This window comes from Athalia rosae, chromosome 1 (assembly GCF_917208135.1).
Source record: "Athalia rosae chromosome 1, iyAthRosa1.1, whole genome shotgun sequence".
Lineage (NCBI taxonomy): Eukaryota > Metazoa > Arthropoda > Insecta > Hymenoptera > Athaliidae > Athalia > Athalia rosae.
This window is the reverse complement of record NC_064026.1, coordinates 27,702,787-27,724,023: the sequence shown is the minus strand read 5'-3', so window position 1 is coordinate 27,724,023 and position 21,237 is coordinate 27,702,787. Positions and strand designations below refer to the sequence as shown.

The 21,237-nt window shown below is 42.3% G+C and overlaps 1 protein-coding gene across 1 annotated transcript in view; it reads right to left on the bottom strand.

Annotated features, from left to right (window-relative positions):
* Nucleotides 1–17,673, bottom strand: part of LOC105692314 — an 89,285-nt gene extending 71,612 nt beyond the window's left edge. The window contains exons 1-2 of the mRNA XM_012411434.3: nucleotides 16,780–17,673; nucleotides 7,007–10,526 (exon numbers count right to left, since the gene is read on the bottom strand). Of these exons, the coding sequence (XP_012266857.2) occupies nucleotides 7,007–10,201 (3,195 nt within the window). The 5' untranslated portion in view covers nucleotides 10,202–10,526; nucleotides 16,780–17,673. The remainder of the gene's footprint in view (nucleotides 1–7,006; nucleotides 10,527–16,779) is intronic.
* Between the last annotated feature and the right edge of the window lie 3,564 nt (nucleotides 17,674–21,237).

Here is a 21,237-nt window from a genome sequence, read left to right as displayed (position 1 = left end):
GAGAGGAATGGCCGACTATGAGATCCGCTCCGTTGTTATCTTTCACGAATTGTAGGTTGAGACCTTTAATTTCTTTTTTATCTTATTCCGGGGCGAGATCTTCCAGCGGCGCTAAGTCATATCTTAATCATACAGGAGATTTTGATACGCAAAGTGGCAAAGTTGTTCGTAATTAATATTTATATCTATTGTATTGCAGGGGGGAGAGAACGGTGCCGAACCACGCTGCACGGGTAACCTTCGACCCCCAGGAGCCCATTGAAAATTATGAGCGACATTTTAGCGCCAAGTTTCACTCCCTCGAGTTGACGAGGATCTTGGGATGACGGGTCACATAAAGAAGCTGAAAGTTTTTCAAATGAAAAAAAAACGATTCGTCTCTTTTCCGTATATTTTTTATTCGTTTTATTCCATTCGTATCAATCCTACCAGAGCTCAAACGGAGTGAGAGATATTGAAAAATTTAACAATTAGTGGTACTGTCGCGTAAAAAGAGAAAAAAACGAATTGTTTTTTTTGGAAACGACGAAATTCGTTCAAGTTTCGAGTCGAAATTAGTCGAACGTGAGTAAATAAATGCCACACAGATTGCACCGAATCTCGCGTACCGTGGTGCTTTTTGTGTTATCGACGAGAACTGGTATCGGATGATAATCCACTTGAGATAGCATATCGGTACGACTCCGCCTACGCTCAGGGGAGCCCGATAGGACCGCGCGATCACGAAAATTTTCGATTGAAACGAGCTCAGCCGTGAAAACTACAGAATTCCGTACAGTGCATTTCGAAGGTAGTCACCATTTAGCGCACCGTTCGAGCAACTCTATCATCCCGATCGCTAACTTATTCGCGTTTAGGGCGGTACGCCGAACTCTGGAAACGCAAGTTTTACGCTTCGTTTGAATTACCGAGTATTTCAATTAGCGCCACCGCTACACCACCCCCCCATCGTTGCTTGTTTCCAACCTAGATATTCTGTACAGTTGACCCTAAACACCGAGTTTAGAGACTCTGGTGCCTCACCGGTATAATACCAACATTCAACCAACGGTAGCTTAACAATGCGCTTAGCTTTCCCAAACTCCCTAGGGCTTTCGCTAGATTCGGTGTTCTCTCGATCCTCGGGGTCCTCCTCCTCCTCCTCTTCCTCCTCTTCCGTCCTTCGGTAAAATGTTTAAAGGTTACCAGCTATAGCGTTACCTTCGACCCACCGCCTGGGTTGATACACCTCGGAGCGAGACGGTTTTAACCGGATGCAAACGGGGTTCCGCTCTTGCGATTGTCGCGAAGTAAAAATTAAATTCTAAAAACTTCTCGCCAAGCTTATCGAGATTTCGGTGCACAGAGGGGTTATAAACGTGCAGTATAACTTTATAAAGAAGAATCTGCTCCGAAAGCATTCTTCCACGAGAGATTAGCTCGCCGAAATGCTCGTGAGTTACGAAGTCCGTTGACTTTTTTGATAAGTTACAAAATTTTCTAAATGGTTCTGCTACATTTTTTTTTTCTCCCTACCGGTGAAGTGTTTTCGCAGAGATACGATCGGCGGTTCTTCTTTACAATTTTACCTCTTTCCCCGCGATATAACTGCATGCGTAGGAATATACGAAAGTTGCTCGCATAAAATCAACCCCTCAAGTTTCCGCGGCTAAGGCCACCGACGCCACGTAAGTCTGATAACTTTGAACACCTAGGGCGTCGTGTGCTCGAAGCGTTTCATAAATAATATGTGCGCTTGGAGAATCAAACTAGCGAGTGTTGCGATGTCATATACCGCGATAATGTTCGTGATTTATAGCGATTCCACTTTTATTCGCTTATTTTATTTCGGCATCAACTTGACTTGGGGGGGGAATAACGTGAGTTGAGCTCGGGATGGGAAATTCTTCGTGAAATTAGAGTTGCATGAAAAACGTTTAATTTCGCAGCAGCGGCAGCAGCGGCGGCAAATTGATTCAACTTGCAGAGCAGAGAAACGCTCAGTAGCTAGTTCAGCCGTTTAATAGAATGGATAAATCCAATTAACGAAATTCACGAACCCCTTACAACGAGTACATACCTTGCCTACCTGTACTTTACCCAATTCGTGAACAAAGTTTGAATAAGGTGACAAGACGCTATGGAAACGTAAAGTAATCGCGTTTTCGTTTATACGGAAAAGTATAATTAGGAGTAAACCACCGGAAAGAAGCTACAACTGCGATATACCTATATACATTTCACTTTATACGTACATCATTTCGTCTTCATCTTCTTCTTTTTGTTTTTTTTTTTTTTTTTACGCAAAGAATGAACACCGCGGTTTTGAATGGTGTCATTTTCAGCGCCAAGGTATGATATAGATAGTTCGTTGCATCGCCAGCGGTACAACCGCAGGTAGCAAAAATACACGTATAAGCGTTCAAATTTACGGTTTTATCTTTCACAAAAGATTCCATTCGATTTTGCAATCCCTCGGTGAAAATCCCGAGGAATTTATTACCATTCGATATTTTTCCACAGAAATTCCTTTCGACCAGTTAAATCCCTGCCTTCAGCCCTCCCCTCATATACCATATAATAGCCGGCCGGGGATAAACGAGTCAAGGATCTCGTCTATAGAGTTGATCGGATCAGGGCTGCTTTTTTAACATCCGAAGACGTTACAGATAGCCCATGGGGTGTTTTTGTTTCGGATTTTTTTTTATTCGTGACTATCGTATCCGACAACGTTTATATTTACGAGAAAATAATCGTTGAAAACTAGATCGCAATCGACTGTCAGAGGCTTCGCGTTACCTTTCATCGGTCCGATAACGCGTTCTAACGAGTACGCACGTTTTTCTTCTTCTTTTTGTTTTTTGACGCACAGCCGATTGCACACCGAGCACCCGAAGTCACCTATGGAGAAATGAACCCATACATAAAATTCAATTTCCTTTTCTTGGTCTCAAGTTTCTACCTGATGAGCAGCCTACATACTCATTGGGGTGGGTTGAAATTTTTTTTTTCCTATTGGGTTTAATATGCTTTTCTTATGTATTTTGACCTGGGAAATCCAAATCTGGAAGAAAAATTGATCTATCTCTAAAATTGACCGAGTTATCGCCGATTTTCAGCTTTTTGGGGTCAAAAATAAAAAATTTATTTTTAAATCTATCTTTATGTAATTTGAGCTCAGGAATCCGAATCCGGAAGAAAAATCAATTTATCTTTAAAAATGACCGAGATATCGCAATTTTTTCGCATTTTTTACCATAAATTTGAGGATATCTCGAAGGGAAAAAATCGTGGCTCAATTTGGACAACGGATTCGTGTTCCTGGGGTCAAAATACATAAGAAAAGTGCCATACGATCAATTTTAAAAAATAAAAATTTTTGCTCAAAATTTAAGATTTTTCCAAGGGGTACCCCTTACGATTTTTTCAAATTTTGACCAAAAATTTTTATTTTTTAAAATTGATCGTATGGCACTTTTCTTATGTATTTTGACCCCAGGAACACGAATCCGTTGTCCAAATTGAGCCACGATTTTTTCCCTTCGAGATATCCTCAAATTTATGGTAAAAAATGCGAAAAAATGGGGATAACTCGGTTATTTTTGAAGATAGATCAATTTTTCTTTTAGATTCAGATTCCTGAGCTCAAATTAAATTAATAGAGACTAAAAAATCAATTTTTTATTTTTGACCCCAAAAAGCCGAAAGTTGGCGATAACTCGGTCAATTTTAGAGATAGATCAATTTTCTCTTCAGATTCGGATTCCCGAGGTCAAAATACGTTAGAAAAGTGTATTAAACCCAATTAAAACAATGATTTATTTTTTGCTCAAAAATCGATTTTTTTTTTGGTTTTTCAAGGGTAATCTCACGTATAATCAGCTCAGGAATCCAAATCTAACAGCCAAAATCATCTACTCATGCAATCGATCGAGTAATCATCAATTACTCGCTGTTGGGAGCAGAAAAATTATAAGACATATCGATTGGTTTCCACGCATGGGTCGAAATATTCGAATTTCTCGGTCTACGAGGGAGCCCGAGCTTATCTGGAGTCAGGTAGCCACGGGCGCGAGGGGTTTGTTGTGGGGCGTCACCTCTGCTCAGCCCCGAAGGTGACGTCTCACAACAAAGCGCTACGCTGCTGGCTACGCTGACTCCAGCAAAGCGTTTTAATTTCTAAAATTCTCTCTATATTCCAGAGAATCACTACACTTTTGTTTTTCGGATTATTCCCTTCCGGTTGTCATCCCTCCGTCGTCTCTTACCGGCTCTTTCATTTATCCGTTTCCCGTCCATGTGTCAGACTACATACTAAATCCGTTAAGAAATGCGGCGCGTATTACGCAGCGGCTCTACAGATAGACGGGACGACGACGCGCGTCGTCGATAGGAATTTATTACGTTGGAGGAAGGCCAATAACGTGCGATCTCTGAAGACTCGCTTTTGTACAGCAGGCGTATATTATACAGCGACCGGGGGGCGGGGGGCAGGGGGGAAGGAAGGGGGGCCGATGAAAGAAGTGTGGGTGAACAAGTTCGAGATACGAGCGAGGTCGTGGGCAGCTAGACGAGAAGACGACGAAATGGAGAACGAAAAGCAAAATATCTGTGAAAAAATTAAGGGCGCGGAGAGAAGGGGCAGGGGGGAAGGAGGAAGGGGACGGGATGGGATTTTCATCTCATGCAAGTCGCCGTCACTTTGACTTGTTAGATTCAGGTGGTGCAGATCGTTTTTCCACCAACATACATATGTATGTACGGCATAAGCTGAGCGAGATAATATATGAGAAATTCCTCTGTCACGTGTCAAGCTTCTACCGCACGAATTTCCGGAAAGGAAATATTTTCTGGATATATTTTATCACGTAATAGCTTTACGTACACCTACCACTGTAAAAAATACGGGATTTCAGGCTCGTCATTATTATCGCGCAGGTGGTGTCGCCGATTTTCGTGGTCATTAGTATTGTTATTATATCGTGTGAAATGTCATCGCTTGAATATAAATCGGAACACGGACCATATCGTGTTCGTGTATATGGTGTAAAATGTTTCCCACGGATTCGAATTCACTGTAACCGATGAATAGCGTTTCATGCGCATCTGTAACTCTCGATCTATGCAACGTGCAACGGACTTCTTATGGTTATATTTATACAGTTATATCGCCAATCCTTCTCCGGCTATTTCTCTTTCTCTTCCTTTGAGTCGGAGAAATCAGTTGCATCGATTGTAACAATATTGCACGACACGGGGAGGCGATTAACATACATTTATACACCGGGAGAGTATATTAAATGGCTGACAGTTTCGCCGGAGGCTTTGACGCGGAAGGTAAAAAAAAAAAAAAACGAGAAAGAAAATAAAATCGGGGCCCTACCATTTATCGTACAATCGAATGGGGTATATTGCACGATACACGTGAAGTTACCGCGTACGTGTTATTCGGTTGGAATCATTCGTGCCGATGGTTCCGAGTTACATTTTTCATCTTGTTTCAAACGCGACGTACTTACGTCATTCGTGAAATCAGTGATTTCGTTCTTTCGAGGCTGTCATTATTTAATAAACGATTTTACTATGTGGCCTCCGATAGAGCTGCGGCTCGATCATCTTCTCGCGGCGCGCAATGAAAGCACCTTCATTATATCGGACCGTGGTTATTTATAATATTCAAGCAATCATCGGTCCGTCCAACTTTGACGATATTGCCTCAGCCGAAATAATCGTTACGATCTTTTGTCGAAGGTTTGAGAAGAGAGCGGAATTCTCAAATTAAATGTACTCCGGGCGTAGAAAATGATCGGGATCAGTTTTACGTGCGATGTAAAAGGCACGCGGAAATTACACGGGATTTCAGAAGTAGCGACGCGATTTTTTTTTCTCACATCTTAATTCGGTTCGTAAGACGATTTTCGAGAACATATTCTCTGCAAGTAATTTTCAAACGAATTTACAAATTAGTTGCGATTATCGCCACTATTATTTGAGGGAGGCTCATTTTCGAAATTTATCGGCACCGCGCGCTGATTTAGGGGGGGGGGGGGAACAAGGGTTTGTCGCGGTTTAAGGTAAATTGGATCACTCTGCGGGAAGTACATTACTTGTCCCACACTTTCCTATAGAACGGTCCAATTTATCCGATGGTCCGATAAACCCTACTTCCACCCATTTTATTTATATCTTCATTCATTTTTGGCATCAATTTTCTCCGCGAGATCGAGAAATTTTTTTTATTTTCTCTTTCTTTCTTTTCTTTTTCGTTTCGTTTTTTTTTTTCTGTTTTTTTTTCATACGTACTCCGGGGATAATTGACTCTCCAGACCGTAACGGAACGCGGTGCAATTCTCGAAGTATTTTATACGCCGTATGGTAAGAATATCGTAAGAAACGAGACACCGAGCTGACCCTATACCGTACCGCTTCGTGTTATACATCGAGCTAGTTTTTGTCGCAGTCTAGAGGAAAATCTTCTTCAGCCGTTGGTTAGGTACATGGCGGAATAGGTAGGTAGGTAGGTTGGTAGGTAGGTATAACAGAAACGCCACGCTCTGAATCGTAAATTTCTTGCACCTCTTTTCTCTTCCACTCCTTTTCCTTTAGTTCTGCTTCTGCCTTTTGCTGCTAGCGACCACTGAGAGACGGCGGTGTTCTCGGTTTGAGAGATGAGTAGGAGGCAGGATAAAAAAAAAACAAAAAAAACAGAAGAACTATACTCGTAAAATGCCCGGGGCGGGGGGGCACAACGAATCTACGTGCGAAACTGTCAAACATTGTGTAAGAGCTGTTGCTCCGTTGCCGCACGTTGAAAGAAGTTAGAAGTCGCGTGTATATACATATATATAGCTGAAGAACCGCCGCGCGAACAACGAAATTAAGTACGTGACCTATGAACCGTGGAATATACAGGGGACAACTCGGCGACGCGTATGTATACGTATGTACGTACGTACGTACGTACGGATATGTTACACGTACACGCAACGTCGGATGGTTAAATTTTGTAACTTTATTTACTACTCACCGATCTCGCACCCTCGAAATCCCCTTTGCGAAGAAGATCCATCAGCCTCTCGTGCTCCATCTCTTCTTTGGTTACGTATAACTTTTCATCTTTGTCAATCCTCGGTGTATTTTGGAGCAAGTTTTTGCCGTAATCGTTGCTGAGGATGTCGCGAGAGTTGAACGAATTCTTTTTAACGGTTTCGACCTCGATCGACGTTGTTACGGGGGCGGGAAGATCTTGTTCGAATCGTAGGGTTTTCATCAAGATCGCGTTCATTACCGGTGCGACGGGTTGCTGCGATTTTTCACTTCTCTCGACCGAACAGTTTTTGGCTTCTTCGATGGTTCGCACGAATTCAGACCCGATTTTGCAATCGCCGTTCGTACGAGGAGTCGGCTCTTCGGGTTCGGTGGTTTCAAAGATCTTCGACGACTGGGGCTGGACCCGCGACTCGTACAGCGAATTGGCGTCCATGTTATCAGGTAGCTTCCGGCCGGGTTCTTTTTCGGTCGCTGATTTTGCCACGTTGCCGCGAAGACCCTTCGGAGATGTCGAACTGTGGCCGGGCGAACGAAATGTGGTGAATGTGTTTTTCGACTGTTCATTGAAGTGTCCGGTACCCGAGTGTCGCGGCGATGCGTATATCGTCTCCGAAGCGGACGACTTGTTCGCGTTCTCGTTGCCGGTATGTTTTTTGGCGGCGTTTACACCGAGGCGAGCATCGAGACCCGAAGAAGAGAGATCGGGGAAACGGCATTCCTGCAGCTGCAGCGGAGTAATGGTGCAGCTCTCCTTTCTCTGGTCCTCGATAATCGTTTCCAACAATTCACCGCTACATTGCCTGGTCTTTCCGTCGCTACCGACTTGGGCGTAGATATCCTCGTCGTCTTTGGACACCCTGAATATACCCGTATCCTTGTTGTTCGGACATTGCGATCCTCGTAGCGAGCTGCTATTTAAAATTTTATCACCGTACGCGGAGACGGCGGATGTCGCGGCGGGTTTCAATATTGCCTCCAGATCGTCGGCGTGTATCAAATTTACCGGCGAACTGCGATCCCCACGGACCATACGCGGACGCTCGTAAATCTTTTCGATCTGTTTCGGCGTGGCGTAGTGCGACCTTGTTACGGACTCGTTACCCATACTCGTTGCAAAACCCTGAAGAAGATTATCTCCTCCGTATTCTTCGCCCTGAAGAGTGGCGTACATCGCATTGTTCGGCTTGAAACTCGATACGGGATTATTAGCCGGTCGGCTGCATTTCACGTAGTTCGATCCCCTCGAGCCCGAACAACTACCAGCGTCGGGATCAACCTTTCTGGGCACCGGTGGTCCTCTCCCGTGATTCGCGAGGAAATCGTTCCTCTGCACCTTCGGAACTCGATCCCCCGTTTTGTCCGGGACCACCGCGATCTTTTCGCCGTTCGATCCGACTGACTCATCCTTCGGCGATTCGGTGTTCAAGGTCGCGATCGGCCCCGTCGAAGAACCTGAAGAACGATCGACGTCGTTTCCGATCGCCGATGACCCCCCGTCACCTCTATCCTCCGAACGGGCGATAAGTGGGCGCCGACTTTCTCTGTCCTTATTTGGTAACGATTGCTGGTGCAACTCAACTCCCGTCCTCGTGACAACCTCACCTGCAGTCCCGACGAGCTGCTGCTGCTGCTGCTGCTGCTGCTGCTGCTGGCCCTTCGGATTTATCCATACCTTAGGGACGCACTGCGTAGTAGATGTACCCGATCCATTCGTTACGACGGACGCGGGAGTCGCTCGCTTCAGAGAAGAACGACGAGTAGGAATCGCGAGGGGTCCGTTTCGCGATTTTTCCTTTTCAACATCCAACGGGGCACTCCTCCCTGAAACGAAGCCTTTGGTTTCCGAAGGCTTGGACGATTCTGCGAGGATATTTTTTCCCTCCTGTCTCCTGCCCAGGACGGTCGACGAGCCTCGTTGGGGAATTCTGGAGCCGATCGTCTTCTGGGACGACGAAACCGAGGGCGCACATCCTTGTCCTTGTTCCAGTTGCTGTTTCGCCTTATTTCTCATCGCTAGGTACTCCTTGTAAGGACCCCGACTCGTGTTCACCCCGACGCTGACTTTGTCCAGGACCAGCAGCTGCTTTCGTTCGGTCGTCCCGATTCTTTCCTGCAACGGATCTTCGCCGCCGAGGCATGATTTTTCGACATTCAATTCGTCGCAACTCAATGCCACGTTCAACGTCGTTTCCTTGGCCCCGTTACCGATCCTCGTTCCAAATTTATTCGATCTGTCACTCGCGTCTACCGCGTTTCGGTTGTACCTGTAACCGCAGTTGCTGCTGTTCGATCTGACCAAACCGCGTTCTTTCGATACCTTGAAATTCTGGTTCTGCGTCTGGCTCGACCACTCGTCCACCCTCTTCTGAACCTCTCCTTTGCGCAGGAGAAGATCCACCTCGGTATTCACACGGTGCTGTTGATCCACCTGATTTCTGACCTTCGGAGATTCCTCCGGGAATTTCTTCAAAGTATCCTGAAATCGAAACTGAGTGTGCTGACTGATTTTGGTCACGGGGTTCGAGTGCGATCTGTTCTGATTCGATTTGGCGTTCGTACTTTCCGGATTGTTCGAATTTTCGGCTGTGAAAACTGATTTCCTCGTTCTGGCTGCGGCGTCCCTTTGTCTCTGCAGGTTCATCGTCGCCTCGAAATTCGTCACGTCGATGCTCTCGACGTCGCTCAAATCCGAAGATCTCTTGTAATCGAGTTCTTCGTACTGGTCCAAAATATTGTTAACCGATTGCGCGTCGATCGAATTGGTACTTTTCGATTTCTCTTCGCCGCTCGAGTACCCTTGACCGTTCTCTTTCTCCACTTTGTCGGGCTTCCGGTATCTACCTATCAATTCCTCGTATCTCTGAACGGGACTCGTACTGTTCCCCGAAGGAACGCAAACGTCGGTCTGACTTTTTTTCAACGTCGATCGTGCCTCGTAAACTCCTAAGTATCGCGTTGACGGAACACTGCTTTCGGTACAGCTCTTCAACAGCGGACCACGAAAGCTCGTCAATTTTTTCTCCTCCGGATAGGACAAATCCTCTCTCGAAAATACCGCCGAGCTAGAATTACTCGGGGTCCCCGTGTTCGTCGAGGCATCCTCGTCAGCGAATGGGATATTTCCGCCCCCCGAAAGCGCTCTGAATGCTATTTCTTCGAAACTGCTCATCATATTTGCATCACATTTTCGTTGCTGTTGTAGTCTCGTTGTTGTTGTTGTTTGTTTTCCGTTCAGCTCGACGAGTTACTTCCGAAGTTTTTTCTCACCGTATAATTGATTATCCCGCGGTATGACTCTATTAATCACTCCGGTTGTGATATTCCCAACCGACTCTTCGAACGGTTTTATGCAACCGGTCACCGTACGCCGACGTCACCACTTCCACAGAGGCCAGAAAATTTTCTCACAGTATCTCCGCGCGAGTGGCAAGAACTCGAATTCCATGAATTTATGAATCCCCGATTGCTCCCGGGAATCCTGATACCCGTTCGCGATCCTGGAACAAAAAATCATCAGGGTTCGACGTTGAAGATCATACGTGGAGAATGAAACAATGAACTTGTACATCAAACTCTCCGTTACATGTACCGGGTGCTCCGCAGGTTTTTTCTATCATAGGAATCCCACTTGAATTCTAAACAATATTTATGCCCTTAACTATACATGCATCTCACGAATTTCGACGCGCGTATTATAATATTTACCGTCCCGATCGTGAAACCAAATTAATTCTAACCGGATATCGGTGTGTGCGCTTAGGAAGCGGAAGTATCGAGTGACTTGAATTTTCGTCAATGAAATTAATCAATTTCTGTCTATGGTCGTTTAGAGTTCCAAAAAGAAAAAAAAGGCGCATAGATTGTCCAAATTAACGACACTCGTACGACCTTGAGCGTCTTAAGGGTCCGTTCACACGAGGCTCGTGGCGTCGTGGCGCCAGTATATAACTAACAGTCCTCGCAATGCAAGGAACAAAAAATGAACCTCGCGTCGTTTCAAACGGGTTTCAAGTGTCGGAGACGCTCACGGCGGCTATTCGTCAGTTCTCCTTCTATACGTTTCTTGCATTACAACTATCCGTCTCTCTCCCCAACTTCTGTACATCCTTCTTTGAAATCTAAGCGTCAAAGGATCAACTCCACCTTGTCCACCGCTCACTTGGAATTAAAGGAAAAACGAACAAAGTCAAGAGACAGGCTCAATTTATAAATGTTTTCATTAGTTCAAGATCAAAAGAGCACGAAAGATTATGAGCTATCAAAATCAGAGATCTATTCCTGCGAATCTCGACAAACTTTTCCTTCGTAAAATCCACATGTTACAACAAAACTGTCTTCCGTTTTCCTCGCCAAAAATCATGCGGTTTTGATGAATTTTAGCGGTTTGTTAAGAAGGACGATAAAAAGTAAATTTGTAATTTTTCTTCGACGGGTTTTCAAAATTAATCCCATTCCAAATTGAACGGACTCGTCATATTCCGGTCCTTTCCAAATGATCGATACCCATATACGTAATCTACGATATGATTCAAGGATAGATTTTCGGGGTAGGACGGGTCGTTAATAACGTCGGTCTTCGGCGTGTTAATCACCCTTGAACAATGGATCGTTGGTTTTGTTTACCGTGACAACTATTGTTTATAGTGGGGCGGAAGAAGCCCGGGTGGCGGGTGAAGGGGGGGGGGGGGGGGGGGGGGAGCAAACGACGATGTTCACCGCGTATGAAAAGATGATCTAATCTTGAACATACTGGTATCTGGTAGCCACCGCAAGCCGGTTGGTCGTTACAAGACCGATCATTACACCGGTACAGCACGACGCACGTAATATCTGCACGAAGGATATCTAATTACCAAAGTATCGAATTATGCAGAAGGCGCGCCGGGACAGGGGAAGGGGGGAGACGAGGGGGTACACAAGAGGCGGCACGGGGTACCCATATAGGTGGTATCGTTTGTCATGCTGCATGCGGTCGTGCAAAACCGTATTTATATTGTACGTGTACATTGCTCGCGAAAAGTTGGTTCAGGTTGGGTAGATTTTAAATATTTTTATGAGTCACGTCATCTGCAACGCCGACGACAACTAGACGACGCTTCGCGGTGTTATAATAACATTCCATACGAATTTTTCTTTCCCTTTTCTTCTTTTTGTTACGTCAGTGAATCGACTGACGTATATATGTATGTCTGTATACACATATTTCTTCTGATGTAACGAACGAATTGAAAATACTTATTCGGAATAATAATGCGCTAAAAATATTTGCGTGCGAAGCATCACAACGTCGCGTAATATACTTTGCGAGCACGTTGAATAAGCGCGGAGATATTTAAACGTCATTTCTAATTCTGATTCTGAGATCAGGAAATTCAATACGCCGAGTCCAGCGCGCACAAATCGCGGTTCGGTATATTTGTCGAGCTTCTATTTTTCCGCAATTTATCCATACACGTATTGTATACTGTAGAGACGAATTTGCATGGGATCGCGTTCCAATAATATGAGATTTAATTTGCCCCCCGCGTAGGGATGTTTCTATTTTATGAGTATATCGTTATTCCACATCGTTGAATAGACGATACGCACTTCACCGTGATGTAACGTGGCATAAGTTCTGCGTGCGGCTCTATTTGCGGGAAGAAAGGAATAAAGCAAGGCTGCGATACGGTTGAAGGGAATTCTTATTTAGGTTGTAATAAAAAAGAATGGAACATACGGAACACGTGCTATATATTATGTCTCGTTTTAGAATTTAGACCAACGCAATGATCGTTTGAAAAGATCAACGCAAGCTCTCGGGATATCCAAAGAAGTGAAAATTCTTTTTTTTTTTTCCCTCCTCTTTCTCTTCCTCTTAATTCTTTATGTGCCTCTTCTTCTCCCGCCAGTGCAGTCTGGAGAACAGCTGTCTGTTTTGAAAGGATGATTATATCGTTTCAGGAAACAGTGAGGGAAACACAAAAGGATGAGAATAATTCAAATAATTCTTTCTTCTCAAACGGAAATTCATCTCTACCGTGTTATACATCCGTTCAAATATGTAACGTCTCGTTTTCATGCAAAAATCAAAAATGTACGTTCGACGATCTATTCATCGCAAAGACACGTCGCTCATTCCGGAGTCAAAATTTGAACACATAAGCTTTCGAACAGCGATAGAAATATACTCGGAAGTGGGCGTTTCGTACGAAATTACCCGGCTTATCGGTATCATAAGCGAACCTAAAAAACCGAAGAGATGAAAACTCGGAGCTTCGATTTCACAAAGTTTTGATTACAATATCTCCTTTCGAGGTACGAACATACACGATCAGACGAACGTATTTCTTCTCTCTTCCAAGGAGATGCGACGGAGGAGGTGTAAATCTCGTCTGATGAAATACGGTAATCTAATGTTAGGCATATAAGGAAATGATGCATCATAATATGAGAAAGATACCCACCGACTCCCACGCACAAATATATATATGTATACACGTCGATATCACACTACGCCTCTCATAAGTGTGAATGCTCCCCGACGTGAATGGATCACATAATCTGTTCGACGTGACTGTAGAGAGATGAAGCAGCCTTTAACCACTTTTCTCTCCTCCGTACACTCTAGTTTCCTTTTCTATCTTGTTTTCTATCTTATTTTTTTGTTTTTTATTTTTATTTTTATTTTTTTTTTCGTCTATTTTCTATCCACATCTCTCGTGCACTCTTTCGGACCGTCGCGCGTTGCGTCGCCGACAGCAGCACCGAGGAAAGAACCTTATCGGGCGAAAGGTTAACACCAATTTGTTACGGAGATTAATGGCCCGCCGCACTCATACTGTACTACACATTATCTAACATCGCCCTAGTCATAACTCGACTCATAGTCTTTTACGATCAACCGAATTCGTTCCACACAAACGTCGCAGTTGCATATGCGGTGGAAATACCTCACGCGCACCGTTAACAAAACCATCAAACTTCAGTCCGTCGATATGACATAAATTGGATCAGAACTCACGGAAGAGATACATTACTATTCACGAAATTATACAATTTACAGGGGTAATCCGAGGATATAATCGTCTATTTTATCGGTTCGAATGAAATTGTTGAGCATTATGTACAGGACGATTTATGAATCATACTTTTTTCATTTAATTCTATTTATTCGATTTTTTTTTTCAAGTCTTTTTTGCCCCGTGCTTTTTCCGCCTACAATTTAACAAAAGCGTACGTGTTTTGTTGGTGAAACCAGTAGTTGTTTGCAGAGTGCGATGGCCCGAGGGTGAAACAATGCACGATATGCCTTCGGAGTAATAATCGCGAGAGATGATAAATTCAGCGTGGTGCGTGCGCCATTTTTTTTATTTTGTTCATTCATTCTTTTTTGTTTCAATTTATTTATCTCCGTATAATCGTATCATTCAGCAGACGTGCTACTGCGACGAGGAGTACCTCGAACTACAAGTTACGGATGGTCAGCGAGGATGGAGAAAAACGTTTTGAATATTTTTTCTCTAACAATCCTTCGTTAAGAAATATCATTAGCGAATACACTCGATGGATAATATCGCGTATGTGTACGGTATAATTATTATTGCACTGATCATCGTTATACTCTAATTATAATATTCATTAATTCGTACACTTTCTACAGTCGGAGAAATCGATGTGGGATCAATGAGCGATAATATTCCTTCTTACTCGTTTCGTTATGCATTTCTTACTTTTTTCATTTCTGTCCTTATCATCGTAATTTTACGATGTAATTTTGTAATAATTCGGCTTGTTTCATCTCGCGTTTTACATTCTTCGTTTTTTCGTTTCGTTTCGTATCTTCTTTTTCAGTTATTATTTCAAAGAACCGCGAGTGACATTTTGATCCCATATAATTATAATGGGACAATATCTCTCTCTCTTTTTTTTTTTTTTACCACCCCTTGTCAGAACGTCATATGCAGCGGTTAAAAAATAGCACAATAATCATTTGGTTCTCGTGATTCGTTGCATAACTTCGAAAAAATCCGACTACATTTTACGCCTGTGAATACGAATCGTGACTTTTGTACAGTGCTCTCCATGTACCATGAGAGAATCATTCGTCGATTTATCAAAAAATGATCCATGTATAGTTCTGACCATTTATAATTAGTTAAATTGAACTGAAAAATACAATAAAGATATGGCGTATCATCGCACAAAGATATCATGCAAATTGTGAAGTGAGATAGGGGAATTTTTTCATTCTTCTGCGAATGCATCGCATAAATGCTCATGTAGTACGATATACTCTATGTACATACGTATATACATATTATACGCATATATTATATATATATAACAGCACGTGCAGATCGGTTTTACTCCGGAAAAAGAAATGCTTTTGATATCGTATCTGCCACTCTTAGCATCGTATGTCGGAAGTGAAACGGCGGTCGCTGGCTGCCGAGCACTTTGCATTACAATTGCTTTTTTTTTTATTTAAAAATTTTTTATTTTCATATTCAAGGTTTCTCTCCTCGTTTTTCGCACTTTTTTCAACGCGTCCGGTCTGAAACGGCTGGGCGTCTCGAGTGAAAATAATCGTATGGATTGATAATAATGGAACTTGTATAATTGTCCGTCTTCTTTTTTGTCCGTATTTTAATCCTTCCTCTTTTTTTCTTCATTATTTGTTTTTTTTTTTTCCCATTCGTAATTCCCCCGACACTTCAGATTGAGTGACTCACGATAAAGGACACGCGAAACAAGGGCTGCTTCTTTTATTTTATTTCTTCTTTTTTCGTTTTTTTTTTTTCGTTTTTTTTTCGGTGTACTGTACGGAGCGCACATATGGGACATCTGGCACTGCTCGCACGAATGTCAGTATATACGTATATAGCGGGATGTGATCATTTTGTAAAAATTATTTCTATCCTACGTGGTATTTCACGTGTAGCGTATAGCGTTCTACTCGTGTGCACGGTTGAATTCATTGAATTTTCTAATTACGGCTTATCGGAATTGGGAATTAATTTGTTGTACCGTGGAATTTCTCTGTACATCGCATAATTACACAAGTATAACAGCTGCGCTGCAGTTCTTGATAATTATATTAATTATATCTCGTTTATCCGTTCGATTTCTTGTACGCTTACCACCTATTACTATCATTAAAATGATTTCAGCGGTCGGAGAAGTGAACGATACGCGCGGCGTACCGTACGTACAACGATGGATTGAGGGACAACTTCCTGTTATCGATATGATTAAAATACGACACGTATTCTTCTGTTCTTTCATATTATGTATACGTTACTTCTTCCTTATCTCTTATTTCATAGAACTCAGCTATAATTGCCTAGAAAAAAACATGTTTGTATACCCACCTATAGACATCGATGTTGATTAAAGGGAATTCAAGAACTGAATGAATGGGTGTTTAATCAACGTGTTAAAAGCCCCTCTAATAATCCCACGACTGTCAGTCGCCCTGTGTACTAATTAACATAAACGAATAAAGAATACCCGATGAAATGGGAGGGATAATGGGCTGGATCTCTTGAACCTTTTAACTTGTGGCGCATAGAAATGCATTCAGAAAAGTCCAAAGGACGGTGTCTATCTCTTCACACTCCTCTGCACCTACGTCTGTGTACGTGTGCGTATGTACCTACTAAACGCCCCCCCCCCCCCCCCCCAGCCTATCTTATATTACGACAAATATTTGCGGATCAAAGGATCATAGGCGTTAAATGTATCGGGATAGCGTACAAGTATATGTACCTGAGTTCCAAAAAAAGCAGGACAATCGGAACACCTTGGAGGAGAAAAAAATCCGACCGATGATGTTTGATAAATCCCAATTTCCTCTTCAATTTTCGTTCGAACACTCTGGTGGATCACATTATTTTTTTTTACCATCGATTTTATTTTTCTCACGTTGAAGAAACACCACACTTTGATATTCAAAAAAGCGGAGGAGGGTGAAAAAATAATTTATAAAAAATGTAGGAACGAAGAAGGCACCGTGTGTGTAGAAGAATTTCACACCACTCACAATCTTCACAACACAAACATGTACGTACAGATATTCTAAGCACGACGATCGTTGGTATTAAAAAATTAGATCAGCTTTGTACAATAACGGAACATGACTTCTCCGCATATATACCGGTTATTGCATGTCAGCACGATTATAACTGCGATTCATCACGGTATTAACTTACTCCGCACTAATAATAAACCTTTTATTTCACATGGGCGTAAATACAGCCAACCCGTCACGATACACTCGGTACGATAAGAGAGGAGGGAAAATCAAAATCAAAATCAAAATGAAATCAAACGATCCATCGATCAATCAACAACTGGTATTAAACAAAATCCAAACCACGGCTACTAATTAGATCCTCCATACGTCTTCGAAGAGGAACGTTAAAATATTCAGATAAACGAAAGTAAAAACGAAAACCAAAAAATAAAAATGGTAGAACGATTCGCGGCGAGGATCTATAATGAGGATACAAAAAACAAGGAACCGATGATAAATTCTTATGGAGCGGTAGCGGTCGAGACGAGATCCGTTCGCTCTGCGTACTCGATGTGAACGCAACGCGGATGAAGCGCATGCGATGGGCCCAGTTGGCCTGAGAAGCAGAGGCAGTGGTGGTGGCTAGAAAGAAGAGACCGAGTCTACTCCGGTCCCTCCGAGAAATTCAGAGCCAACATCCCCTTCTCCCCTGTCCTCTCTGCGCCGCCTCGTTTTTCTCCCCTCTCCTGTGGGCCCCTCGGATCGCCAGACCCCGTCGTTCGGTATCCTACGGGACCCCACGTGGGTCCGGTTCGATTGTGTGCGCGCCACAGGGATTCAGGTAGGTGACGTTGGAATTTTCGGTTGTGCACACGTTTGTGTCCTAGGATATCGTGCGCACCACATGCAAACTCTCCTCTGTTTCCTCCGTGTTGCGATAGATTATTTTCTTGCCTTTTGTTTTTTGGAGGCTGTGAGCGAGCTTCTTTCTGCGGGCATTATTACATGGCAGAATCTGGTACACTCGTTATAGCAAAAAGATGCGAGCTAATATCGTAGTATATATTCAACGGTTCCCAATATTCGATAACTTGATCGGCAAGGTTTAAAAAATGGATTATTTGTACTTGAAAGTTTTTTTTTTCTTGAACGGAAGTCATTCACGCTTTTTGCACCGAACCCTCACGCATCTTATACCCTAAAGAGCAACCTTTTTTTCAAATTTAAGAGGAAAAAGCAAACAGTTTTTTTCAATCCTTTGAAAAGATGAAGAATCACGTCAATTTATCATAACGTGATTGCGCGATTGTTTTGCGTCGGTGAAACTTTTAAAAATCTTTTCATCTTTTCTCTTCTCTTTGCTCAAATCACCTAAACTTACAGTGAGATTCTGGCGACGCGGGTTGCGATCCACGCGTGCGTCAAAATATTCGAATCGTTCGGTTTACGAGCGAACCCGAGCGTGGAGCCAACGAGCTACCGCCGAATCGGAGCTCGGGTTCGTTCGTAAACCGAACGATTCGAATATTTTGAGGCGCGCGTGGTTCGCAACCCGAACGAGTGGGCGCGTATTTGAAATCTTTACCACGTGGGAGTACGCTAAAGTGAAATCTGTACCTCATACGTATGATATTGTCTGTATGGATGTAAAGATTCTATTAGGTGGATTTTATTTTTTTTTATCATATCTTACGACTGATGCGAGGAGGTGTAAATTAACGCGAGATTTATCGACGTGTGGGTTTAGCGTGGGCCGGTACCCATTAAAAAAGAGAAAAATGAGATAAACGAAAAAAAGAAAAAAAGCATACCACTCATGTATCAGAAATGTGATTGAGCATCGTTTGTTTTAGGAATATATAATTAATATATATTGCGTCGCCAGTGAATATTCCCTCCCTATATCTTTCACGTAGTCAGATCGTTGCGTTGAGTTACAAAAAAAATTTAATATACATGCGTACACCGTATATTTATATACATAAGAAGTAGTGGTCACTCTGACCGACGCCCGGCTACCGAAGAAACTCGTTTTGGTGGTCACTGCGGCGAGCGATTGACTTGCGTAAGAAACTGCTCCTGTAGGGCCGTTCTTTTTTACTTCTTTTTTTTTTTTTTTCATCTCCTTCCTATCGTTCGAACGAAACCGACGGTTCAGGTTGTACTTAACTCAACTGACTTGATCCTGATATTCCTGATCTGGGCAGCGCTATTTTCAGTTTCGATTCCCGTTGATCGTCATTCGCAAGGGGTTGTAAAAATTATTTCCTTCTGAAGCGGACCATTTTCTTTTTCTTTCTTCGGTGGTTTTTTTTTTTTCCGTGTTCGTCCGACAATGGCAATCTTTCGTCGACGATTACAAAAATTCTTCCAACCTTTTCTGGTCTGTTCTTTCTCTTCCTCTTCCTCAATCGATATTTTTTAAACGTGAATCCCACTTACACCGATTCAAATAAAGATTTGATCAAATGTGCAGCGGGGCTTTTGTTCAACTTGGTTTAGTTTTAATTTTTTTTTTCTCTTTCATTTTTATACTATCACCATCACGAGTACAGGATTTGAAACGTGCCCGGCGGGTTAACAGTCCGCTGATTGAGAACGTTGTAGAAAAATTTTTATAACGCCGCAAACGTAAACGGGTATTTCTTGGCCAAGTATATAAGGTAGGTACTTATATATCACAAGTGCACGTATATATATGTATAAATATATATACTGTATACTGTATACTGCAACACATTTAGCCGTAATTGTTGAGAGTTTTTATCCCCGTGACCCTTACCGAAGGTACTACTATGTGTATTGTAGGTACGACGTCTACCTTCTAACCCAACCTCACTTTATATATCTACCAACCTCCTCTTATTCTTGTGTAATATTTTTCAAACTTAATTGCAGACCTTTCTCGCTTCATGGTGCACAGCTGCACGCAATCCACGCGTTCCACGGTATGTGTGTACCTGTGCGACTCACGGTTATACAAATGTACAATTGCGGAGGATATCAGCTTTTGCGGTATAACCAGACTTTATTCATCGGTGATACGGAGAGAAAAAGACATGAAGAAAAGAAAAAATGTCATCATCCAGTATGTATCGTGTACGAAGGTTTAAGGGATATCCTGAAGACGATAAAAATAAAAAAAAAAACTATATACATGTAGAAGAAATTGACAAGGTATCGATGCAAAAAATAGAATATATCAATAATTGGATGGGTTTTCTAGATAGAGGAGCTTTGGGAAATCAGAAACGGATATTCGATTTTTACCAGGAGCGTCCAATATCACATAAAGGTTATTGTACGTGTATGTATACCGGATGTTAGATTTTTTTTCCTTTTTTTTTAATTCTTGTTCGCGTATAAGTGAAGATAACCGCAGGTCGTCCCGATGCAGCTATGCGAAAAATATTTTTAACAAACCGCTCTACAACGATAGAAATTTTTCAATTTTATTTTACCATTAAAATTAACTCGCTCTAATTCTTGTCATCTGCGTTTAATGTATTTTATCATGGTATAATATTAATCCGTCCTACGGCTATACTACCGATGTATGAAACAAAGAGTGTAGATATTCCATTTTATGTCTCATTTGTTATGCACGAATAAATCATGATTAGCAAATATGCACACACCCTTGCAGTTCTTCGTATTTCCGCGGAGGTTTTCTTTTTCTCTCCACTTCGCTTTTCCATTATACATCACGAAATACCTCTGTAAGTTCGTTTCTACCTCTACTACTTATATTACGTTTAATTTTAAATGCCCGATTTTACTCCAGGGCTTTATACGTATGTATACATATATTCGCACACTGAATGGTGATAGAAATCGGCGAAAGATTGATTGAAATCGTGATCAGAATTAGCGCAATCTAAAGAATATCATCGGAGTTAAATTAAACTTGAAAAATCAGAGTCGAAGACGATCCGTAGATTATACCTTATCGATAATTGGAGTAGACCGACGTTGAGATATTACCTGGTCATGAATATTCTTAGAAAATCAGAATAATTGAACCGATATTTCAAATACTGTGAATTGAATATAGAGAAAAATTCAGAAAAAAATAATTCCAATTACAATATCAAAATAATAATGTACACGTACGTGGATTCCGAGCGAAATAAAAAAGGGAGAAGAAAATAGAGAAAGAGAAAAAAAAAAAAATCTGGATCGTCTTGGAGGTATAAAAAGAGTCGTAAATT